Source organism: Micromesistius poutassou, assembly GCF_964030765.1.
Source record: "Micromesistius poutassou genome assembly, chromosome: 17".
NCBI lineage: Eukaryota > Metazoa > Chordata > Actinopteri > Gadiformes > Gadidae > Micromesistius > Micromesistius poutassou.
Window position 1 is genome coordinate 11013727 of NC_140287.1, and position 19857 is coordinate 11033583.

Genomic DNA, 19857 nt, shown 5'->3' on the forward strand with positions numbered 1-19857 from the left:
GCTGGCACTGCCGCGCCCGCAGCGACCTGCAGTCCCGGGCGGACGTGGACGGTGTGTACGAGCGCGTGCTGCGGATGCGGGCGGCGCGGCCCTGCGTCTGGTGGAAGGCCATCAGCTACCACTTTGTGCGGCGCACGCGGCAGGTGACGCGCTACCGCAACGGCGACGCCTACACCACCACACAGGTGTACCACGAGCGTGTCAACACGCACGTGGCCGAGGGCGAGTTCGACTACGGCCGCTGCGGCATGAGGGACGTGTCGTGCGACCTGCGCGGCCTGGAGCGCCACCCCGCCACTCGCCTGCGCTTCACGAAGTGCTTCAGCTTCGCTGGTGCCGGCCCCGAGAACTCCTACCTCAACCAGCGCTCCCGCTTCTTCTCGGAGATCGAGGGCATGGACGACTACATGGAGGCCCGCGAGGGCATGCAGCTGAAGAACGTGGACTTCAAGGAGCACCTGATCGCCTACCTGGACCCCGAGCGCCTGCCCTGGTACACCTCCCAGCTGGCCTTCTGGCTGGCCGCCCTGCTGATGCTGTCCTGGCCACTGCGGGTGCTGATGGAGTACCGGACCACCTACGTCCACTACCGCATCGAGAAGCTCTTCGGCCTGGAGTACAGCTACAGCAGCCCCTCCCCCACTGACGAGGACGTCCCGGCCCGGCCCGGGGGCGCCGGCTGCGGCATCCCCCGCGTGGACACCTGCGACAGCACGGAGCTGGAGTGGCACATCCGCTCCAACCACCAGATCATCCCCAGCTACTCTGAGGCCGTGCTGTTCGACCCCGGGGCCACGGACCCCGTGGCCCCGCGCGGGGCGGGCGACGCCCCCACCGGGGACCCTGACGACGACGCCCACACCCCCTCCGCCAACCGCCACCTGCTGAACGGTGCCGGCCGGCAGCCCTCCGCCGCCCCGGGGGGCTACGGCGCCCTGCTGAGCGCGGAGGACTGCGAGCGCTGCTTCCAGCGGCAGAGCCGGCACGGCGGGCCGGGCGAGGCGGGGGGGCGGCGCCGGACCCTCACCAGCTCCAGCTGCTCCTCCCTCTTCTCGTGCCGCGGGGGCCTGCTGCACTCGCGCCTCTCGCTGGACACATCGCGCTTCTCGCTGTGCCGCATGTACGGCTCGCGGCGCACGGTGGGGCTGTGGAGGAGCCGCAGCAGCACGCTGACCGACCGCTGCTGCGCCGACCGCCGCTGCTGCCGCTCGGACTCCAGCCAGCTGGCGCTCAACGAGAGCCCGCCCACGTACCGGGACGCCCGCTTCTTCCCCGTGCTCATCGTGCACCGGCAGGAGGGCCGCGGCGGGGAGGAGGACCGCGACGTGCGGCGCTACTTTGTGCGGCGGGGGTCCTGCTGCGTGGAGACCTCGCTGTGAGGGTCCTGCTGCCTGGAGACCTCGCTGTGGGGGTCCTGCTGCGTGGAGACCTCGCTGTGGGGGTCCTGCTGCCTGGAGACCTCGCTGTGGGGGTCCTGCTGCCTGGAGACCTCGCTGTGAGGGTCCTGCTGCCTGGAGACCTCGCTGTGGGGGTCCTGCTGCGTGGAGACCTCGCTGTGGGGGTCCTGCTGCCTGGAGACCTTGTTGTGGGGGTCCTGCTGCCTGGAGACCTCGCTGTGGGGGTCCTGCTGCGTGGAGACCTCGCTGTGAGGGGTCGTGGGGAAGAGTTGTAGGATGCAGGTTAACCTGGGGAACGGTTAGGGGCCGTAGCTTTTTGTTACACGCATGGAATTACATGGGAAAATATTTTTAAAGTAGGGTCGAAGTTTGAAATGATAATGTGTTTATATTGTAATATATACAGTAAACAATATTCTGTTTCTTTCATGTGGATTTCTCCAGGTTGGGGTTAGTATAGTATATATGTATGGCGTAAAAGTGCATTGTAACATCCTATCATGTAACAAAGTCATACTCACCCTCTGACAGCGTTTTCAGGAAGCAAGCATTCAGGAAGGTTCTCTGATTTCACGGCCCATGAAATGAGAGCACTGCTGAGCTCATAACTGCTTTTCACTGCTCATAACCATGGTGGGGTAGATAACCGCAGAACGCGTTACATTCTGATGTACTACATGTGTGTTTGTGTGGAGGTACTATCAGAGAGTAGAAGGGGGGCTCATTGAGGGCACTGCAGGAGGAACTGGGAGTGCATGCTGTTGTTACCAAAGATCCTGTCTGTCAGTCAAGCGGTGGACGACAGACTGAAACCAAAGACCTTTCAGCTTGATGGAAGTTTACTGTCCCCCCCCCCCCCCCATGCATTTTCTTGGGAGATATATATGTAATAAAGATTAACATGTCTTGCCAGAATGAAGGCTATTCAAAAGATGGTTCTTGAATAAGGACTTTACATAAAAGTTTAATTTAATGTCGTTATTTTTTCATTTCCAGATATAAGAGAGAATGTGCTGAGTGGTAAGGAGGAAACAAGGTGTATCTCACGTGCATCCATTCATTTAGCTTAATGCTCTCTGTATCGTGTTCAATGTGGTTCACGTTCTTCCACAACCACACACACAACCCTGAAGGCCATTCAGAATCACAATGGGAGGCTGGTGCATGTTGAAGAAAACATAAAGGCTTAATATTCAGCCAATTCAGCTGTAAAATGACAAATGACTTGTTAGCAATGCTCACAATTTGTATGGAACATGGTGCCGAAGTAATAATAAAAACACAATGAAAACAACGTACAAAATAATCAAATTTATTGTGTGTGTGTGTGTGTGTGTGTGTGTCCAATAGCAATTGAATGCTCTATTTCCTCAAGCTGTTTAATACATAATCTACAGGCATAAGGTGTCATTTTCAGGATTCAGGGTCCAAACAACTATACTTGTGTCAGCCGCTAGATGGTGCTATAGATATTCTGAAAATCGAATTACAGTACCGTGGCTGTATGCTGTTGATACAACGCTAAAATGTAAAAATGAACAATAATCTATTTTTTGCGTATTATAATAGTATATGTATACCATGAATTCATTGCATATCATAATTAGCACACATGTTTTGTAAACAGTTGTACATGACAAAACCAATCACCACGGTTGTTTGGCTCGAATAAGTGAGCGCTCGATTCGAGACTTGTGGTCAGAATTGGAGGGCGGGGCGGTAGAAGATCTCGTCTGTTCGCGCGCCGCCTTTTTACTGTAACATAGCAACAAGCGCCCCTCTAACGTCACTTCCATAGCGCGGGATGGTATCCTATGCAGCTTTCACGGAGAAGTAAACATGCTTGTTTTTGTTTAGTTTAATCCAATCAATCGAAAATTTAAACGCGTAACATCTTAAAACGTGAGGTTATTGCTCAACGACCTGCTGACAGGTGATCTCCTGAGCGGGACCGCGTTGTTCTGTTCCGCGGTGGAACCGCGGCGCGCTGCTGTTTACCCCATGAACGCGTTCTGCTGGAGCTGCTGATGTATTAAAACTTTAAATCCATCTCTTCCTCCGTGTCGCGCCGGCCTCTCATACTCGTTCTGCCCAGTGCCATGAAGCTACAGTGTGATGTCGAGGTCGTCAACCGCATGCTCCCCTCGTTCGGAATGAAGAACCGAGGGAAGGGCGCCCGAGCGGTGCTCTCCATCGGGAAGCACCTGGACAAAACCACCCAGAGAACCAGCGTCTACATGATCATCTGCACGGCCAAGGACCGGGCAGGCTCCAAGTACAAGGTCGGACCGCCCTGCCCGTTTGCGATCCATCTGTAGTGTGATGTCAATGTCGTCTCAGGAGGAAGAGCGGTTTGGCTGGTAGCCGGAAGGTTGCTGGTTCGATCCCCGGCTCCTCATAGCTGACAGTCGAGGTGTCCCTGAGGAAGACACCTCATCCTGTCGCCTTGCATGGTTGACACCGCCGTCGGTGTGTGATTGTGTGCATGAACGGAAAAATGTTGTAAATTACTGTTGTATAGTGTTGTGAGTCGCTGTATAATTGCAGTCCATTTACCGTCAATGATTATAACTATATTTTTCTAACTTGTTATGGAGGTTTTTCCAGATGATGTTGCGTAAGGGGATTTCCTCTGAAATGCTTTAATATAGTCATCCTTCCTAGGAAAGAGATTGTGTGTTCTCCCACAAATGTGTGTGTTCTCACGATCAGCCACATTCTCACGCTGTTCTTCTTGCTCTCTGCAGCTGAAAGACAACATTGAGAAGTTCTTCACGTGGTTCGTCGAGGAGGGCAAAGCCACCGTCAGGATCAAAGAACCAGCTATTGACATATGTTTGAGCAAGGTACGAGATGTGGTACAATATAAAGATTCATCCTCTGCTCGATGCTCCTATCCACATACAAGGCCTCTTTAGATGGCAAACATAACTACTCTGTCAAAGAACAATGGCACCTTTATGTATGTTACTAATGGGCAGAGTGACATCTTTCAAAGACAAAGGGGTTCTCAGCACATATGCTGATGCTGTAGGTTTTTATAAGTAACAAGACTAAAGTCTGGACAGTTATCGAGGGTGAAACGAACGTCCTTGCTACACATGCTTGCTCCCACACATGAATACTGTATGCTGTGTCAGTCACATTGTCTAATTCTGATAGCCTTTGCTGACCGAGTGGTACTCTCTTGCTCCACTGTGATGGACAGCTCGTTATTGACTACCTTTTGTCACGCATCGATGCAGTGCCATTGGTGACCTTTCACCTGTATATATTATACACACAGTTCACTGCTACTGGTGACCTGTTACCTAGATACACAGTTCAATGCCGTGTGTGAGCTCTGCTGAATACAAACACAGGTGGTCAATGCCATGGGTCTCACCTAGATATGAAGGGCACAGTTCAGGGCCTTTGGTGAACCTTAAGTCAGACATAACACACCATACATAGGACGCATCACCTCATCAGTGCACCCACTAACACACTTTGAATGCAAAAATGTGTTGCATGCCTCTGGGTATTGGAAATGGCAAAAAACACTCTAAAATTGACATGCTTTGCAAGGCCAATTATATGTTTAGAAATAGGACATAGAATGTGTGTCAAGATATTTTCTCTGAGTAAATGTAGGTTGGTTTGTCACGCCAGCGTTGCCCTTTCTCGGCACCATGGAAACGTAGCAGCGGCACAGTATTGTACACATACTGCTGTGTGAGCAGCTCAAAAGCTCAAAGCGGTGAAGCATAATGGTGAATGGACTGCATTTATAAAGCACTTTTCTAACCAGTGGCCACCCAAAGCCCTTTACAGTTTTGCCGAACACGAGGTGTCTTGCTCAGGGACACCTCAACACTCGATCTAGCAACCTTCAGGTTACCAGCCAAACCGCTCTACCTCCTGAGCTACATGCCGGATAATACCTGGTTCATGTGACGGTTCGCAGGCCGACGCCAACAGCCTGAAGAGCTTCCTCTCTGCGGCGCGGCTGGCCGACCGCGGCAGTGACACCAGCAGCCTCCCACTGGCCACTCTGACCCCGGTCCGCGCCCGTGACGTGGAGAAGCCCAAGAAGAAGCTCACCATCGTCTCCAAGAAGGACTACCCGCTCACATCCAGCTTCCCCTACTCCCTGGAGCAGCTGCAGGTGTCCTATTGCAAGCTCTCGCGCGTGGACATGAGGATGCTGTCCCTCAAAGGTACGAACCTGTGGGGGGTCGTGGGGAAGAGTTGTAGGATGCAGGTTAACCTGGGGAACGGTTAGGGACTGTGGCTTTTTGTTACGCGCATGGAATTACATGGGAAGATATTTTTAAAGTAGGGTTAAAGTTTGAAATGATAATGTGTTTATATTACAGTAAACAATATTCTGTTTCTTTCATGTGGATTTCTCCAGGTTGGGGTTAGTATAGTATATATGTATGGCGTAAAAGTGCATTGTAACATCCTATCACGTAACAAAGTCATACTCACCCTCTGACAGCGTTTTCAGGAAGCAAGCATTCAGGAAGGTTCTCTGATTTCATGGCCCATGAAATGAGAGCGTTAAAGTGGCCAGAACTTTAACGTTGTTCTGATCCAGTCTTACTTTAAACCCGTCCTGGATTCCCTGAATGGCGGTGCTGAAACAAATATGTTCCTGGGATTGAAGTTGACTCTTTATTTCTTTTGTCCAGCTCTTCGCAAGCTGGACCTCAGCAACAACCACATCAAGAAGCTCCCGGCCACCATTGGGGACCTGGGCTGCCTTGCCGAGCTCATCCTGCACAACAACCAGCTGGAGAGCTTCAGCGAGGCCCTGTGCCTGTCCACCCTGCAGCGGACGCTCCAGCACCTGGACCTCAGTCAGAACCGCCTGCGGGGCCTGCCCTCCCAGTTCTCCCAGCTCCGGGAACTGGTCAACCTCAAGCTGGACGACAACAAGCTCCAGTGGCTGCCCTTCCGCGTGGGCCGGCTCTCCAAGCTGAGGTTCCTGTCGGCCGCGCACAACCAGCTGGCCCTGCTGCCCGGCGACTTCCGCAGGCTGAGCTTGGAGAACCTGGACCTGTTCGGGAACCCCTTCACGCCGCCCAACCCCCTGGACCACAGCATCCACCTCACCTTCCCGCTGTCACTCCAGGAGCTGGCCAGCAGGGCGGTGGTCAACCTCAGGTGAGCAGCAGCTGGCCAGCGTCTCATCCCTCTGCACTAAACTGGAGCTGGTGGACACACCAAAGAGGTCTCTCTTGGTCTCAAAGACACCATTGCAGTGTAGTCATCCTCCTCCCTGTCTGACGGTTCTAGTCCCGTGCTGACCTAGTGATACCACTGGGACGGACACAGCTGCTCATGATTGATTGCGTGCAGACTCTTCTCCAACAGTTGTGCAATGCCATTGGTGACCTTTCGCCTGGATTTTAACACGGTTCACTGTGTCATCTGGTCCTCCACATGGCTGAAGGACATGTGACCCACTTTCCATGCAGTTCATGGCTAAAGTGATAAACTATCAATGTATTTCCCAAGTGTCATCAATGTTATTTTATCAACAAGGCCGCAGTTCAACACCGTCCAGCGTTTCTCTTTCTTTCCCCCTCTCACTAAACCCCTCCATCTCCTGCTCCCCCCCCCCCCCCCCCCCCAGGGTGCCGTACGGACCGCAGCAGCTCCCCGCCCACCTCTGCCGAGACCTGGAGGTCTCCAAGGCCTGCGACTGCGGCAGCGCCTGCGTCAGCTTCTTCATCCAGACGGCGGTGAGCATGAACCTGCACCAGGTGTCTCACACGGTGGTGCTGGTGGACGACATGGGCGGCACCGAGGCCCCGGTGCAGCAGCACTTCTGCTCGCTGTCCTGCTACTCCCAGTTCCTGGACACCTGCCTGCAGAGGGGCGGGCGGTAGGGCGCCGGCGGACCCCTCCACTGGGCAGTACAGGACGGGGGGCTTTGACAGACACCATGCCCCCCACAAAAGGGAGGTGGGGGGAGGTCCTGTTTTGGGGGGACATTATTTCCAGGCTTTTGTTTTTGAACATGTTACTTTCGGGACGTTGATGTTGTCGGCCACATGACATAGTTTTTCCTGATGCGATGGACAAGAGGGATTTTTACAATGCTGCATAATTCAGAGGGATCCTGGCTGCTCTTTTCCTAGCGGTGATGTGATGTAAAGGACAGACTTTGTTATCGAAAGCACTCCTCATTTCCCCTCCTCGTACGACACACGTCTTGCACTTTGATGGTTGGAGTCCAAGAGGAGCGTTTGTAACTTTCATCAAATAGAAAAGGGTGAAAAACACCAACACACACCCACCAACTGTGACTGTTCTATATTCTTACTCAATGTCATGGTTTCTGTCCTCATTCGATTGCAAAATGCAGATCATCATTCTGCCTCGCCCTACTTCTGTGAAGTATTAAATCAGAGATATTGGAGATTCATCCTGTTTTCCTCAACCGAATATGTATTTTTCTGTCAGTGGTGTTTTTACTGAGAAATTATTTTAAATATCTGAAAAATAAATACATAAAACGGGTTATTCAAGATATTTATTCATTCGTTCTAAGCAAAAATCAATCGAGCAATGACTTGTTTTTTTCATGAACATCAATATAGAATGTGTCACTACAGCATGTGAGACTTAAATATTACATACAAGATATGGAATATTATTCCATTATAGGATTTATCCCTTGTCATTACCAAGGACAGCTATGTGCTTTAATAGCATTTCTGCTCATTTGGTCACCTCAAAGCTTGTCTTTTAGTCCAGTTCATACAGAAGGGAGTTGTGGAAGCTTAAGCCAGCGGATGTGGCATGATCACTGATGATGGTCTCCTGTCCGCTCTCATCCATTTCCCTCAACAACGGCTGTGGAGGCTTTTGAGAGAATACAGGCTTTGACCCGCTCTGGCCTGGCGGGGAACCCTCCTGATGCTCCTCTTCCTCTGTGGTGCTCACCGGACCGGCCGGGACAGTGTCCGCTGAATCCTCCTGATGCTGCTCTTCCTCTGTGGTGCTCACCGGACCAGCCAGAACAGCGTCCGCTGAATCCTCCTGATGCTGCTCTTCCTCTGTGGTGCTCACCGGACCGGCCAGAACAGCGTCCGCTGAACCCTCCTTCTTTAACTGATCCTCTGCGCTCGCTTTAGGAACATTGAGGATCATCTGGTGGTTCCTGTCTTCAGAGTTTAGTAACTCGGCCAATCCTGTGGCTTCACTGCTGGACTTGCCACCGGATACAAGCTGAGAGAACGTGTACTGGGACTAGGACAAGAGAAACATTAAAACGGGGTAAAAAATTATTAATTTTATAATGTAATAAATAATAATATACTTTTACCCTTTGTTAAACTTGCATTGTCCGACCTTGTTCTGAACCAATGGCTTCATTGTTGATCATTTCTCACCTCAGTACTTGAAGTGCCTTGCAGATGTTCCTTCTCTGCACAGGTCCCTGTGTTTCCCTGGCTCCCTGTGTCTACCTTTGTCCCTGTGTGTGTCCCCGTCTCTTCGTCCACCTCAGTTCCTAAGCTGTTTCTTGAGTGGAAGCTGCTTTCTGAGGTTCCACTGTTTTCGCCTGTGTTGTCTTCTAGGTGCTTTACGCTCTTTTGGGTATGAGGTTGGACACCGTTCCTGTTATCAGCAGGTTCACTGGGGTTGTCTTCAGTGTAGGAAGCAACATGCGTGGTAGGAACATCATTTCTGCGTGGGTTTCCTGCCTGTGCTTCAGTATCACAGCCCCCGTCCTCTCTGGCCTCAGCTCTCTCCCTCTCACGTCCATCCGCCCTCTCCCGTTGGAGCTCTGTCTCTTCCTTTTCCAGTTCCTCCTGTTTATCCAGCTCACTCCTTCTGTTCTGAACTTCCCCGTTTTGCGTCGCTTCCGATTTTAATTTAGATTCTTTCCAATCCCCTTCCTCGTCCTCCTCGCTCTGCTCGTTCATTATTACCTCCCCCTCCCCCTCTCCCCCCGTCTCATCTTCCCTGCCCGTCAGGCCGGCCCCGAAGGTGAGGTCCAACGTCTGGACCAGAGGAGGAACAGGCAGGGTGATGGTGAGCTGCCCGTTCTGTGTGTTGAACTTGGCCTCTCCGCTGTCCTCGTCCACGGGGTACGCTAGGGGCAGCTCCAGCCTGTAGGCCGGCCTCTTGGACTCCACCCGGAGGGTCTTCCCCAGGACCTCCAGGCTTGTGTCCTTGGCTGACTTGAGGAGGGGCATGTCCACAGTGACCACGATCGCTCCAGGCCTGGGGCTCTGGGCAGAGTCCCGGGAACATCTGAAGTCCTGCAGGTCGATGAAGGATCTGTACTTCAGAGTGTAGTGGGGTGTGGTCGGTGCGCCGGGCTTTGGGGATTCTGTGACGAAGCTTCTTGGCGTGGACTCCTCTGTTGTTTTTGCACCGGCTGCAGGCTGGTTTGCGGCTCTGCTGGGGGGGTCTTCATCAGGGAAGGGGAAGGCCAGAGGGTCTGGACTAGCTGGAGGGTCTTCAGCCTGGTAGCCGGGGATGGGCTTCCGGACCACGCAGGGCTGGGGGGCCCCCTTATACTTTGTGGCCAGCACTTTAACGTTGTTCTGATCCAGTCTTACTTTAAACCCGTCCTGGATTCCCTGAATAGCGGTGCTGTCCACCATGTCCATAAATTCTCTGTTCCTGCTCGCCATGTGAATAGTGTCTGGGTGAAAGATCACATCATAGATCATGAACTTGTTTCCTTTGGGGTCTCTCTCTGGTCTTCCAGGGTGCAGACTGTGGGGCAGAGACCAATGCTGTCCTCTTTTGCCCTCCTCTGATACCCCCCATTTAAACTCACACTTACCGACCTTTTCATTGGTGCAAATGTTGACGAAGCATTTCTGTTTCCCGTTGACGCTCGTTTTGAGCGCTCTGAAAGGTTGTGGGTGGATAAACTCGATGGCGTTTCCCCTTTCCTCCTCCAGCAGTTTGATCTCCTCTTCATACTTCTTCTTATTTTCGGGGTCGGATAATTCCTTGGCGTAATCGAGCAGCAAACCTCTGAACTGTTCGTCTTTAAAGGCCGCTGAGAACCGCTCGACTTCGTCCGTCGTCATGTTTAACTCTTTTAGCTTGGCTCCGAACTCCATGTTATTCACCTTATCACACTATTTGTCAGTAAAACCGAAGTTATATCAACCTCCACCAGCCCTTCATAAAGAAGTGTAGGGTCACAAAACACGCTACAAGTGAAGCTACTCCGTTTGTTGACGTAGCTATGGCAACACGCGGGCCAATCAGCTCTCAGTACAACAGAACACCTAGAAATACAATTGAGTGATGTATTGTATTATTTGTTCATATAAATAAATGGTTCATTGTTATATATGAATAAATAAATTAAAACTATATATATATATAAAGAAGTAACTATATACCATGATGGTCGCAATAAATATTCTGCCAAATATATCGCATCAAAATCTAAATAATTATAAGTAGGCCTATTCTTCTTCTAAGTTATTCTAATTCATATAAATAATGTACTGGGTCTACGGTCCGTGTACGAAGTATAATTCATTTACATTTGTTCACGTTGTATAATGAAACAGGCCAGTTTAGGGGGTATTGCCTAATTTCATTGTCCGAGACGTGCAACGCAATTCAGCGTGCCAAAGCGTCAGCTTTTTCCATTATCCAAGTTGTACAATGATATTTGAACAAGGAAGTCGAGAGCCGGAAACAGAGACAGCTCGCCTTCAAAGTAAAGCTCGCCTTAGAAGTAAAAGTTTTGAAGCGTGAATTTAATTTAAGGAGAGCTAAACGAAATAAATAAACAAATAGCCTAAAGAGTTGTTCAAAAGTTTCAACCATGCAACCAACTATATCATTCATTTGTTCACTTAATTTGTTATTATCGTTGTGCAACCAGGACTCTCGTATCGCAAGTTGTTTAATGAGAACACAATTCGGTGTTTAGCTAGGCTAGTTGCACACGTCTTTTTTATGTAGACTAGCCTAGTCAAGGCCTGCGGTTCGATGAATACTTTTCTATTAGATGTAGGTACCCAATGTGTTCGCGTTATCCATACAGCATGGCCTTTTCATGCATTTTAATTGCCCATAGATAGGCTACACCAGCGGTCCCCAGCGGTCCCCAACCACTGGGCCATTCAGATCTTAGCAGATCTTAGCTAGATTCCTGACCGGGCCTATGGCCGGCGGCGGAACCCCGACCGCGGAGCCCTCTGGTGGCGGAGCTAAGATCTGAATATTAGCCCCAGCTTGATGGTTCGGATCTTAGATTATCCGAATCATCTACATCTAGATCTACTCGGAACATTCAGAGCTGCTGTAGAAAAATATGCGCCCCTACTGCTGAGTTTGTACCGCGCCCGAAAAACAGAGTTTGGCAAGGACCTGAAGGAGATACTGAGAAAGCTTGATGATGAGGTGTGTGCACAGTACAGTACCAAACAATACTTTTGCCCAGATGAAATTCAATCTGTTGAATTACAATTAGTCTTGCTATTATTAGAGCTATCTTTCTGTTTTTTCTTTTTTTCTTTGAGACCACCAACATCGTCAGACACGGCAAGGAAGCAGCCATGAAAGGACTTCCTGTGTTCCTACGTGAAGATCCTAATCTACTTTTCAAGCAGTGTCTTGTAAGTATTAATGGTCATTAATATAAATTTTACAAGCATAGAGATACAATTGTAAAATGAAGATACTGTAATTGGAAAAAACTACACAAGTAGAAAATCTGAAAGTTTATTTCTGTTTCGCCCTCGGACTGCTTGAGAGAGGGAAGGGAAGTTAATTGCCTGTCTTATATAAAAGCTTATTGGTTGTGAAGTGAGTCCCTCTAGCACATTTGACAGGGGTTTCAGATTATACCATGAGGAAGATGCTGCTTTGATATACAGGTTGTTGTCGGCAGATGTTAGACTGAGGCTGCCTGCTTTGGCTAGAACTAGGGGGCTAGATCACAGCCATATCACTCACCACCTGTCAGGTCATTCTTTTGATACTAGTGATTAGGTCTAGGCCTCTACAGGCTACAAGCTATTATTTTTCTTACAGTCAGAGTCAAATGTTCTGGGCCACATAACTACAAGGGTGATATACTCTTCTACATTGGGTTGGAACCATTTCCTTGGTTTTGTGGACATTGCAGGTTATGCTGGTGAGCTGGCACGCATCTCACAGGGGTGAATTATACCATAGATTATAGATAGATAGATTATACCATGAGGGAAGATGCTTTTATTGAGCTGGCTCCTCTCTGCTCTTTTATCTGTTTAAATGTGCGCTATGCATGATGGTGGAAGTTCAGTTTGTATTATTTGTTTAAATTTCTTGGTTGATGCTTTTGCCCAACAGAACGTAGAGTAGGTTTAAAGTTTAGGATCACTTTGAATGTTCTTGTTTTCAATGGAAACACACATGAGTTATCCTGAATAGGAAATATAGGAGACCAAATCCTGTCTTTATTAATTTTTTCCAGATTCATATGGCGGTCTTATCATGGTAAACTAGCTCATTGTCAGGTGTTTAACAGCGACACACACTCGGAGACAGTAAAGAAAGACGGGTCCTAGCTGCTACGCGCGTTTGATGTGCTCTCACCGTTCTCATGCACACAATTGTTTTTTTAATACAGAAATTAAAGGCTTGCGGTTTGTCCACGATGCGGCATATATGCGGGAAATTACGGTAGTGTAGTTTACATCGTTTTCATAGTTATCAGCCTACGTGCTGCTGAGAAGACCAGAGTTTTTTTACAACACCCTCAGGGGTCGCATAGCTATTGGATCATGAGGAGATATTAGCTGAATGCTAGGAAATGTTATTTTTTTAAAGGTCCCTTGGCATGCTATTTTATGGATGCTTTAATAAAGGTGTTAGTGGGCCCCTAATACAGTACTTGAAGACGTTCAAGAAATTCAGCCTTGGTGCAGAGTTACAGCCACTACGAGCCAGTCCCACAATGAGCTTTCCACAAACGTGCCGTTTTTAGAGGCGGGTCAAGGTGGAGGGTGGGAGTGTGGCCCTGAGCAGCTTGCAGCCACGGTACCATGCGCTAGTGTTTACAGTGGAACACTGAACACTCCGGGTGCTCCGGCGGGAGTCCTGGAGCTCTATATCTAAATAATATCATATTATATTTAGATATCTATATAATATATTTATTATCATGGTCAAAAGCTGTTTGCACCTCCGTATGATATTATGAATCTCAAACGACTGCGACGGGTTCTCAGACGCCTCTGGTTCTTCCACTTCCACGTCAATATTAAGTAGGCTACAGACTCAACGGAGAAATGAAATGGAGGAGAAGGGGATTGTTGCCCGCGATTGTTGCCCGGGGTTGTCTGGGTCGGGTTGGTTGAGAAGGAATTGGGAACCGCGACATGCAGGAGAAAAGGATTGTTGCCCAGGATTGTCCGTCGGAGCCCCGCGGAACGCTGGCCGCCCCCGGGGCTGCCCGCCCAGCCCTGCTGCCACGGCAGCGGTCCGTCGGAGCCCCGCTGCCCGCTGGCCACCCCCGGGGCTACCTGCTGAACCCTGGCCAACCCCGGTGCACCAGTGCATCACATAGCCCTGGGCAGAGCCGTATATAGACAGAGTTCTGCCAACTGAAATCATGGGTGCCATCTTGTAGACCCAAGTCAGCTCACTGTACAACGTCTGCCAATGGAACGAAGATGGGATGTTGCAACAAATCGCTCATTATCATCATAAACCGTTGTGAATGTTAAAAGGTTTCTCATACTTTGCTAAAATATAAACGCTTTTACAAATATATCACGTTGAACGTCTCGAGAAGACAGACAATTATGCCTACATCACCTACAGGGCTCCAGACTAACTTTTTCACAGGTAGCACTGGTGCCACCTAGCTTTTCATTTAGTAGCACCAAAACAAATTAGGTAGCACCATATTTTTCTTTGTATAGCGTGTTATTAATACATGACCTTATGTTTATGAAAGATTGACAAATAAATAGATAAAGAATAAAAATAAAGATAGATAAACGCCTTAAATTAAGCACATAACATGGAATATTTATATTTACACACACACACACACACACAATTCTGTGTGTTTTTATAAGATACCTGGGCATGATGGCATTAAATAATAATTTAATTCTAACGGAAATTATAATTAACCTATAGAGCATTTTTCCATATAGTTATTATCATTTGGCTATATGAGACACACTCCTTACCTTCTGCATGGGCATGTTCAACCACAATATGGCCAATAAGAATATTGGTTTTCCATCTTCAACGATACGGGCATATATAATCTCGCACTCTTTGGTGGATTTGTCAGTGGATCCGTCAAGCATGAACGAGAGGTAGGGGGCGGATGCGACTTTGTCAGCGGTCTTTCCCTTGAGTGTGTCTGCTATAACTCCCACAAATGGTGCACACGCAGTGTCGTTGGAATATGTGGGGTTGACGTTCAGTCCGTTATTCTTCATCATTTTGTGAACGGGAGTTCCTCTTTAGCGATGTTGTAGGCGGTGTTAAACTTGATGATCATTTGTTCATTCTCCGCCGAGCGATTGGTCTCATCTATCCGATTAAATGAGGTGGGGAGAGACTGGGAGCTTCATGTGATGCAGCGGTCCCTGCACGTCTTGTGCTTTTGGCTTTCATTGTGTAATTTTAATGACTGAACTTTGAATTGTGTAGACCCATTTACAAAATGTGTTTTGCTTGCAACGGACGGGCCACATGTCCTGCAGTACACACACCATGGTTTGTCCCTCATAACGCAACCACGGGAACTGCGCCAGCCATTTTTGTTGAAAACAATACTTTTTTTTTCTCCTCACTGCCCCCCGCCTCTTTCGCCAACCTGTTACTGTCCTCTTCAGAATAAGAATCTGAGATTCTTTTTGCTTCCTCTGCTAACCCTTCTCCAGCACCAACAACAGCCTCATTTGTTTCCTCCTCCGAGACATTTTTCTTCTTAAAATAATCTACTATCGACCGCTTCATATCTGCTCGTCCTCCTGCAAGTAGCACCGGAGCGACCTCATTAAATTTGAACTCACACCTTAAGAAATGAGGTCGCATATGCGACCTAATAGGTCGCACTCTGGAGCCCTGATCGCCTATCAGTGGAGCCGCGTTCACCTTACCTTCTCCGATAGCCGTCGCCGTGTAGCCTACGATTACTTATTGAGACATTGGCTAAAAATTACAACTTCTTGGTTATTTATTTTAATCTAGACTATAAATATTCCCCATAAACATCAAATTAACCCTTCTCGTAGCCTACTTAGGTGTCATGATCAGACTGTGTCTATTGTTAAAAGTCTGACTGATGACTAATGCCCAAGGGAAAAAAGACCATACACGTATGATTTTGTTTATCAATTAAAGAGTTTTCTCTTTCATAAAAAATGAATCAGACGTTAGCAATATAAAAATAACTTTGGTTACTTCTTAGACTATAACTTATAATACATTCTGAATGTTTGCATTCAAATCCTAGCAGTACGCAATAATTTGTACAACATTTAAACAACAGACTCTCAGGAAGATCCTCCAACAGGAAAATTCATATTCAATATTCATATTAAAATATCAACAGTAAAATCAGGGAAGAGCCATTAAAACATCTCAAATATTACGGTAAAAGTATACATTTTGTATTAGACAATCTTTAATATCTTTACTTCTTACTATATAGCGTATAATACATTCTGAATACATTCTGAATGTTTGCATTCAGAGATGGTTCATCTTCAGTCCGTTTCGTTTGGTGGGTCTGCTGGGCGGTGTCGGTGGGGTGAAGACGAACAGTGTTGGGATGGAATTTGGCTTGAGCTTCCTAACACCATCAGCTCTGTGACTCTAACTGTGTCTCATCGAAGTGGTCCTACAAACAGAGTCAGACATTTTAATGCAATTTCAAAGAGAAAGTAAATGATGGTAATGGATTTTCACAGAATGGCATCTAACCAATGCATAGTTATTGCATGGATTACATAAGCGCTTTGGCACCATGCTGTTTGCACTAGACTCTAGACAAGAGTAACATAAATCTCTCCAGCAAACATGAACTGACCATGTATTATCTGTAACTCGAGAAATAGCTGACCAAGCAATGCTGCAAAAGGGCATTTGTTTGCAATATATCCACAGGATTTCCGTGCAAAGTTAATCACAATCTTTCTGACATGCATGAACATAAACAAAGACAATGGAGCCGGTGTTTTGAAAGAATGCAGGGTAAAATGCGGCAGTGCAGAAAGATAGCACGTCAAGTAGGCTAGCCTTGCAATGATGTAGTATTAATAGTTGTCATTATTCTAAAAATTGCATATTTTCATAATTTTTTTTATATAATTTTTTTTACGAAGCCAGTACCAGCTCAAGTGAAAAGCGAAGTCACTGTAACGTGTGTGGAATTCTGCTGCAAGGACATCTGAGCTTTTGAAACGGTGGCGGGATACGGTTTTCGCAAGATGGCTCAGCAGCTGATCAACATAGGCGCAGCATACGGTCGTTTGCCTTTTGTCGTCTCCTACTAAATTATTTTATGGTAGCCTAATTCAATACACAGCAAAGTGAGTTGATTTCTGGTTTATATGTTTGATTTCTCTGAGCGGAGTCAGTGTTTCCCACAGACCAGGTAGCAATGTGTGGCGGATTTGTTGACACTGCTGCACCTGGCGGCGATTATTTTTATTTTTATTTTGGTTGAGAGTAGGCTAGAGTTGCTGTGTTTCGCCATTCTCCACTAGGCCTACTTCTGCATTGTAGTAATTCGCTGGAGCTTAGTTTGTTTAGATCCCGCTAGTTGCATTGCATTCTTTCGTAGTGGCGACTTCTCGACTGCAAGGGAAGCTAGGCTTCACCTAAAATTTCGAAAATTAAATGGTCAGATAGGCCTATCTATACTGTTGTGTTAACATTTCATTGATTAAAAATGCGTTAGAACACGTCCATCTCGAAGATGAGTTTGTTCAGAATCAGCTGCTTATCGCAGGTCGACTGACTCGATTTCCTTCTCATACACTTACGTGTTTAATTTGCGTGTGTTTAGACAGATGGGCGTGCACACACACGCGCACCAAGCATCACCCGCATTCATTCATTCTATTAAATACTCACTCGCGGTAAAACTACTATATTTTCTCACGATCAAATACTCATCAATCCTAAAAGTAATGGGCTTGTACACGATGTCTGGGTCAAGAACATATGTGTTTGCTGTACGGTGTTTGCAGATGATGATTGCTGTATCAGCTGTTCTTTCCCAAATCATTTAACCAATCATTTACCCTAAAACTAGATTTTGTTTTGGAAGCCTGGAATATACTTTGCTTGAATGTATTGTTATTATTATTATTATTTTAACGCATGGCATAGCCTACTATACTTCATTCATGTTCATTCATGCAGCCCTATGGAAAAAAAATGTTTCCACAATCCACACGCTATTTCTATGCAGTTTCACACGTATGAATAATCTTTGACATCATAATATTTAACATGCAAGTGTAGTGGTGCCTTAGCCTGGCTCCGCCCGCCCACCTACTTCCGCCCAAATTTCATTTTCCCTTCAGTAGTCAGTCTGGGGCTGGGGCTTGTTAGTGGGATTTTGCCCGAACAAATTTCTGTCTGACCAATCAGCGAACAGAGGAAGTGGCTGAGAACGATGACGTCGAAGTAGCGACGTATTGTCAATGACAAGACCCAGCCTCGACAGTTGACTGCAAACATTATCTCTGTCCTTACTATAGAATATTAATGTAGAATTTGTAATTGTTCCTTGAACTCTAAAATTAGATGAACAAAACCTGCAGCTATCGTTGACAGACATCTTCACGCTTCATCTTGTTTTGTTTGTGTACACAGCCTGCGCATGCGCGCAACGTAGTTTTCGGCCGGTCCCGGCGTATGACATACGTCACGACCAAACGCTATTGCGATTGGTTATGGCAGATCCAGAGTGGCACTGGGCAGATCCAATAGTTTTAAACTTCAACAGACACCCGCCTCCAAGTGAGTGAACGTTTGCCAATTACAGCAGTTCCAGACCTTCTGTACAAATGAAATGAAGTACGATGGTCTGGTAGCACCAGGCTAGTAGTGCCTGGTTCTTGCGGGGGAAAATCAGCTTTGCGCCGGGTGCAAACTAGCAACGACACATGCGTCGGTGTAGAAAGTCAATTGCGCCGGGCGCAAGATAGGGCCCTTCTTCTGTTTGACGCACATGGCTAATTTGTATACGCGCACAGGACTGTCAGAATGGGAACGTGTCGGACTGGCAGCATTACGGGGGCGCGATTACGGGCTGGCGGAGTTACATTTTAAAACAGCGGAATCAATTTGTGGCGCTCGTTGTTCAATCTGTGGCGCAGCGCCACACATTGGCCTATGTGTGGGAAACACTATATATATATATATATATAAAACCAGGATGTAAATATGTATAAGGTCTGAAAAATATGAAAAAGCAATAATAATGATTATTACTACTTAATACGTGACAAATGAGTCTATTTAAATAAAGGCTAGTCACCTCCCAAATAAAGTTGCGAAAGCACGGCGTGTCTGTTTTTGTTGTATTGCTCTTTACTTACCACTGCATTAATTTTGTTATTATACAGGCCAGAGGATAATCCACCAAAAATATATATTTTTAAATTTTATTCATGTAGCCTAGTTAAGAGAGAGAACGGTAAATAAACTTGAAGGATTTTTACATCGGATAGCCAGTGGCGTTATTGTCATGACAACAGAGCAATAAAGTCAAGGTAAATCAACTCTTTCTACCAGTCAGACTCATCACAGGTCGCAACACTATATATAACCTTTAACGTTCACCCAAAGTAACATATTAAGTAGCCTTAATCAAGTAAATAAGTTGATGAATATATAAATGAATCATTACATGCATACATGAATCACAGTGCTCTATAATAATTCCAGTGTTGGCGCCCATTGGCAATTTATTCACAATCAGTTGTGGGAAAGTGGCAGAAATAGACTGTATAACAGTTATGAATTATGTTCATTGTTTAGGCTATTTGTTTATTTATTTAGTTTGGCTCTCCTTAAATTAAATTCACGCTTCAAAACGCACGACTTTTACTTCTAAATCGACCTTTCTTTGAAGGCGAGCTGTCTCTGTTTCCGGCTCTCGACTTCCTTGTTCAAATATCATTGTACAACTTGGTTAATGAAACAAGCTGACGCTTTGGCGCGCTGAATTGCATTACACGTCTCGGACAATGAAATTAGACAATACCCCCTAAACTGGCCTGTTTCATTATACAACGTGAACAACTGTAAATGAATTATACTTCGTACACGGACCGTCTACCCAGAGCCATTTAGAGATAATCTCTCTATATGGCTCTATGTCTAACTATTTAGTTGATAAGTTAGTAGTTTTATTCTAGGTAAAGCTGGATCATTGCCTCTAGATGGCGCTGTTCTCAACCTCCGGGCAGCGGCCCGACGGGGCGTGTGTTCCTGGAGAGAGCTGATT

The 19857-nt window shown here is 47.2% G+C and overlaps 3 protein-coding genes across 3 annotated transcripts in view; 2 read left to right on the forward strand and 1 right to left on the reverse strand.

The window, feature by feature from the left end:
* LOC311362276 (transmembrane protein 151B) overlaps positions 1–1379 on the forward strand; it is a gene marked incomplete at both ends in the record, with an annotated part of 4528 nt that extends 3149 nt beyond the window's left edge. Inside the window, one exon of the mRNA XM_084482105.1 lies at positions 1–1379. This exon is cut by the window's left edge and continues 340 nt beyond it. Within this exon, the coding sequence (XP_084338231.1) occupies positions 1–1379 (1379 nt within the window).
* Positions 1380–3213: 1834 nt separating this feature from the next.
* On the forward strand, positions 3214–7830 carry lrr1 (leucine rich repeat protein 1). Its single transcript, XM_084481828.1, has 5 exons — positions 3214–3679; positions 4145–4243; positions 5344–5596; positions 6074–6548; positions 7021–7830. Exons 1-5 carry the CDS (start codon positions 3497–3499, stop codon positions 7274–7276), a joined length of 1266 nt encoding a protein of 421 aa, XP_084337954.1. The 5' UTR covers positions 3214–3496; the 3' UTR covers positions 7277–7830.
* Positions 7831–8138: 308 nt separating this feature from the next.
* Positions 8139–10477, reverse strand: dnaaf2 (dynein axonemal assembly factor 2; the record flags this gene model as incomplete). The annotated part of the gene is made up of 2 exons (XM_084482106.1): positions 8139–8636; positions 8786–10477. The coding sequence occupies 2 exons, from the start codon at positions 10475–10477 to the stop codon at positions 8139–8141; spliced, it is 2190 nt and encodes a 729-aa protein (XP_084338232.1).
* Positions 10478–19857: the final 9380 nt, after the last annotated feature.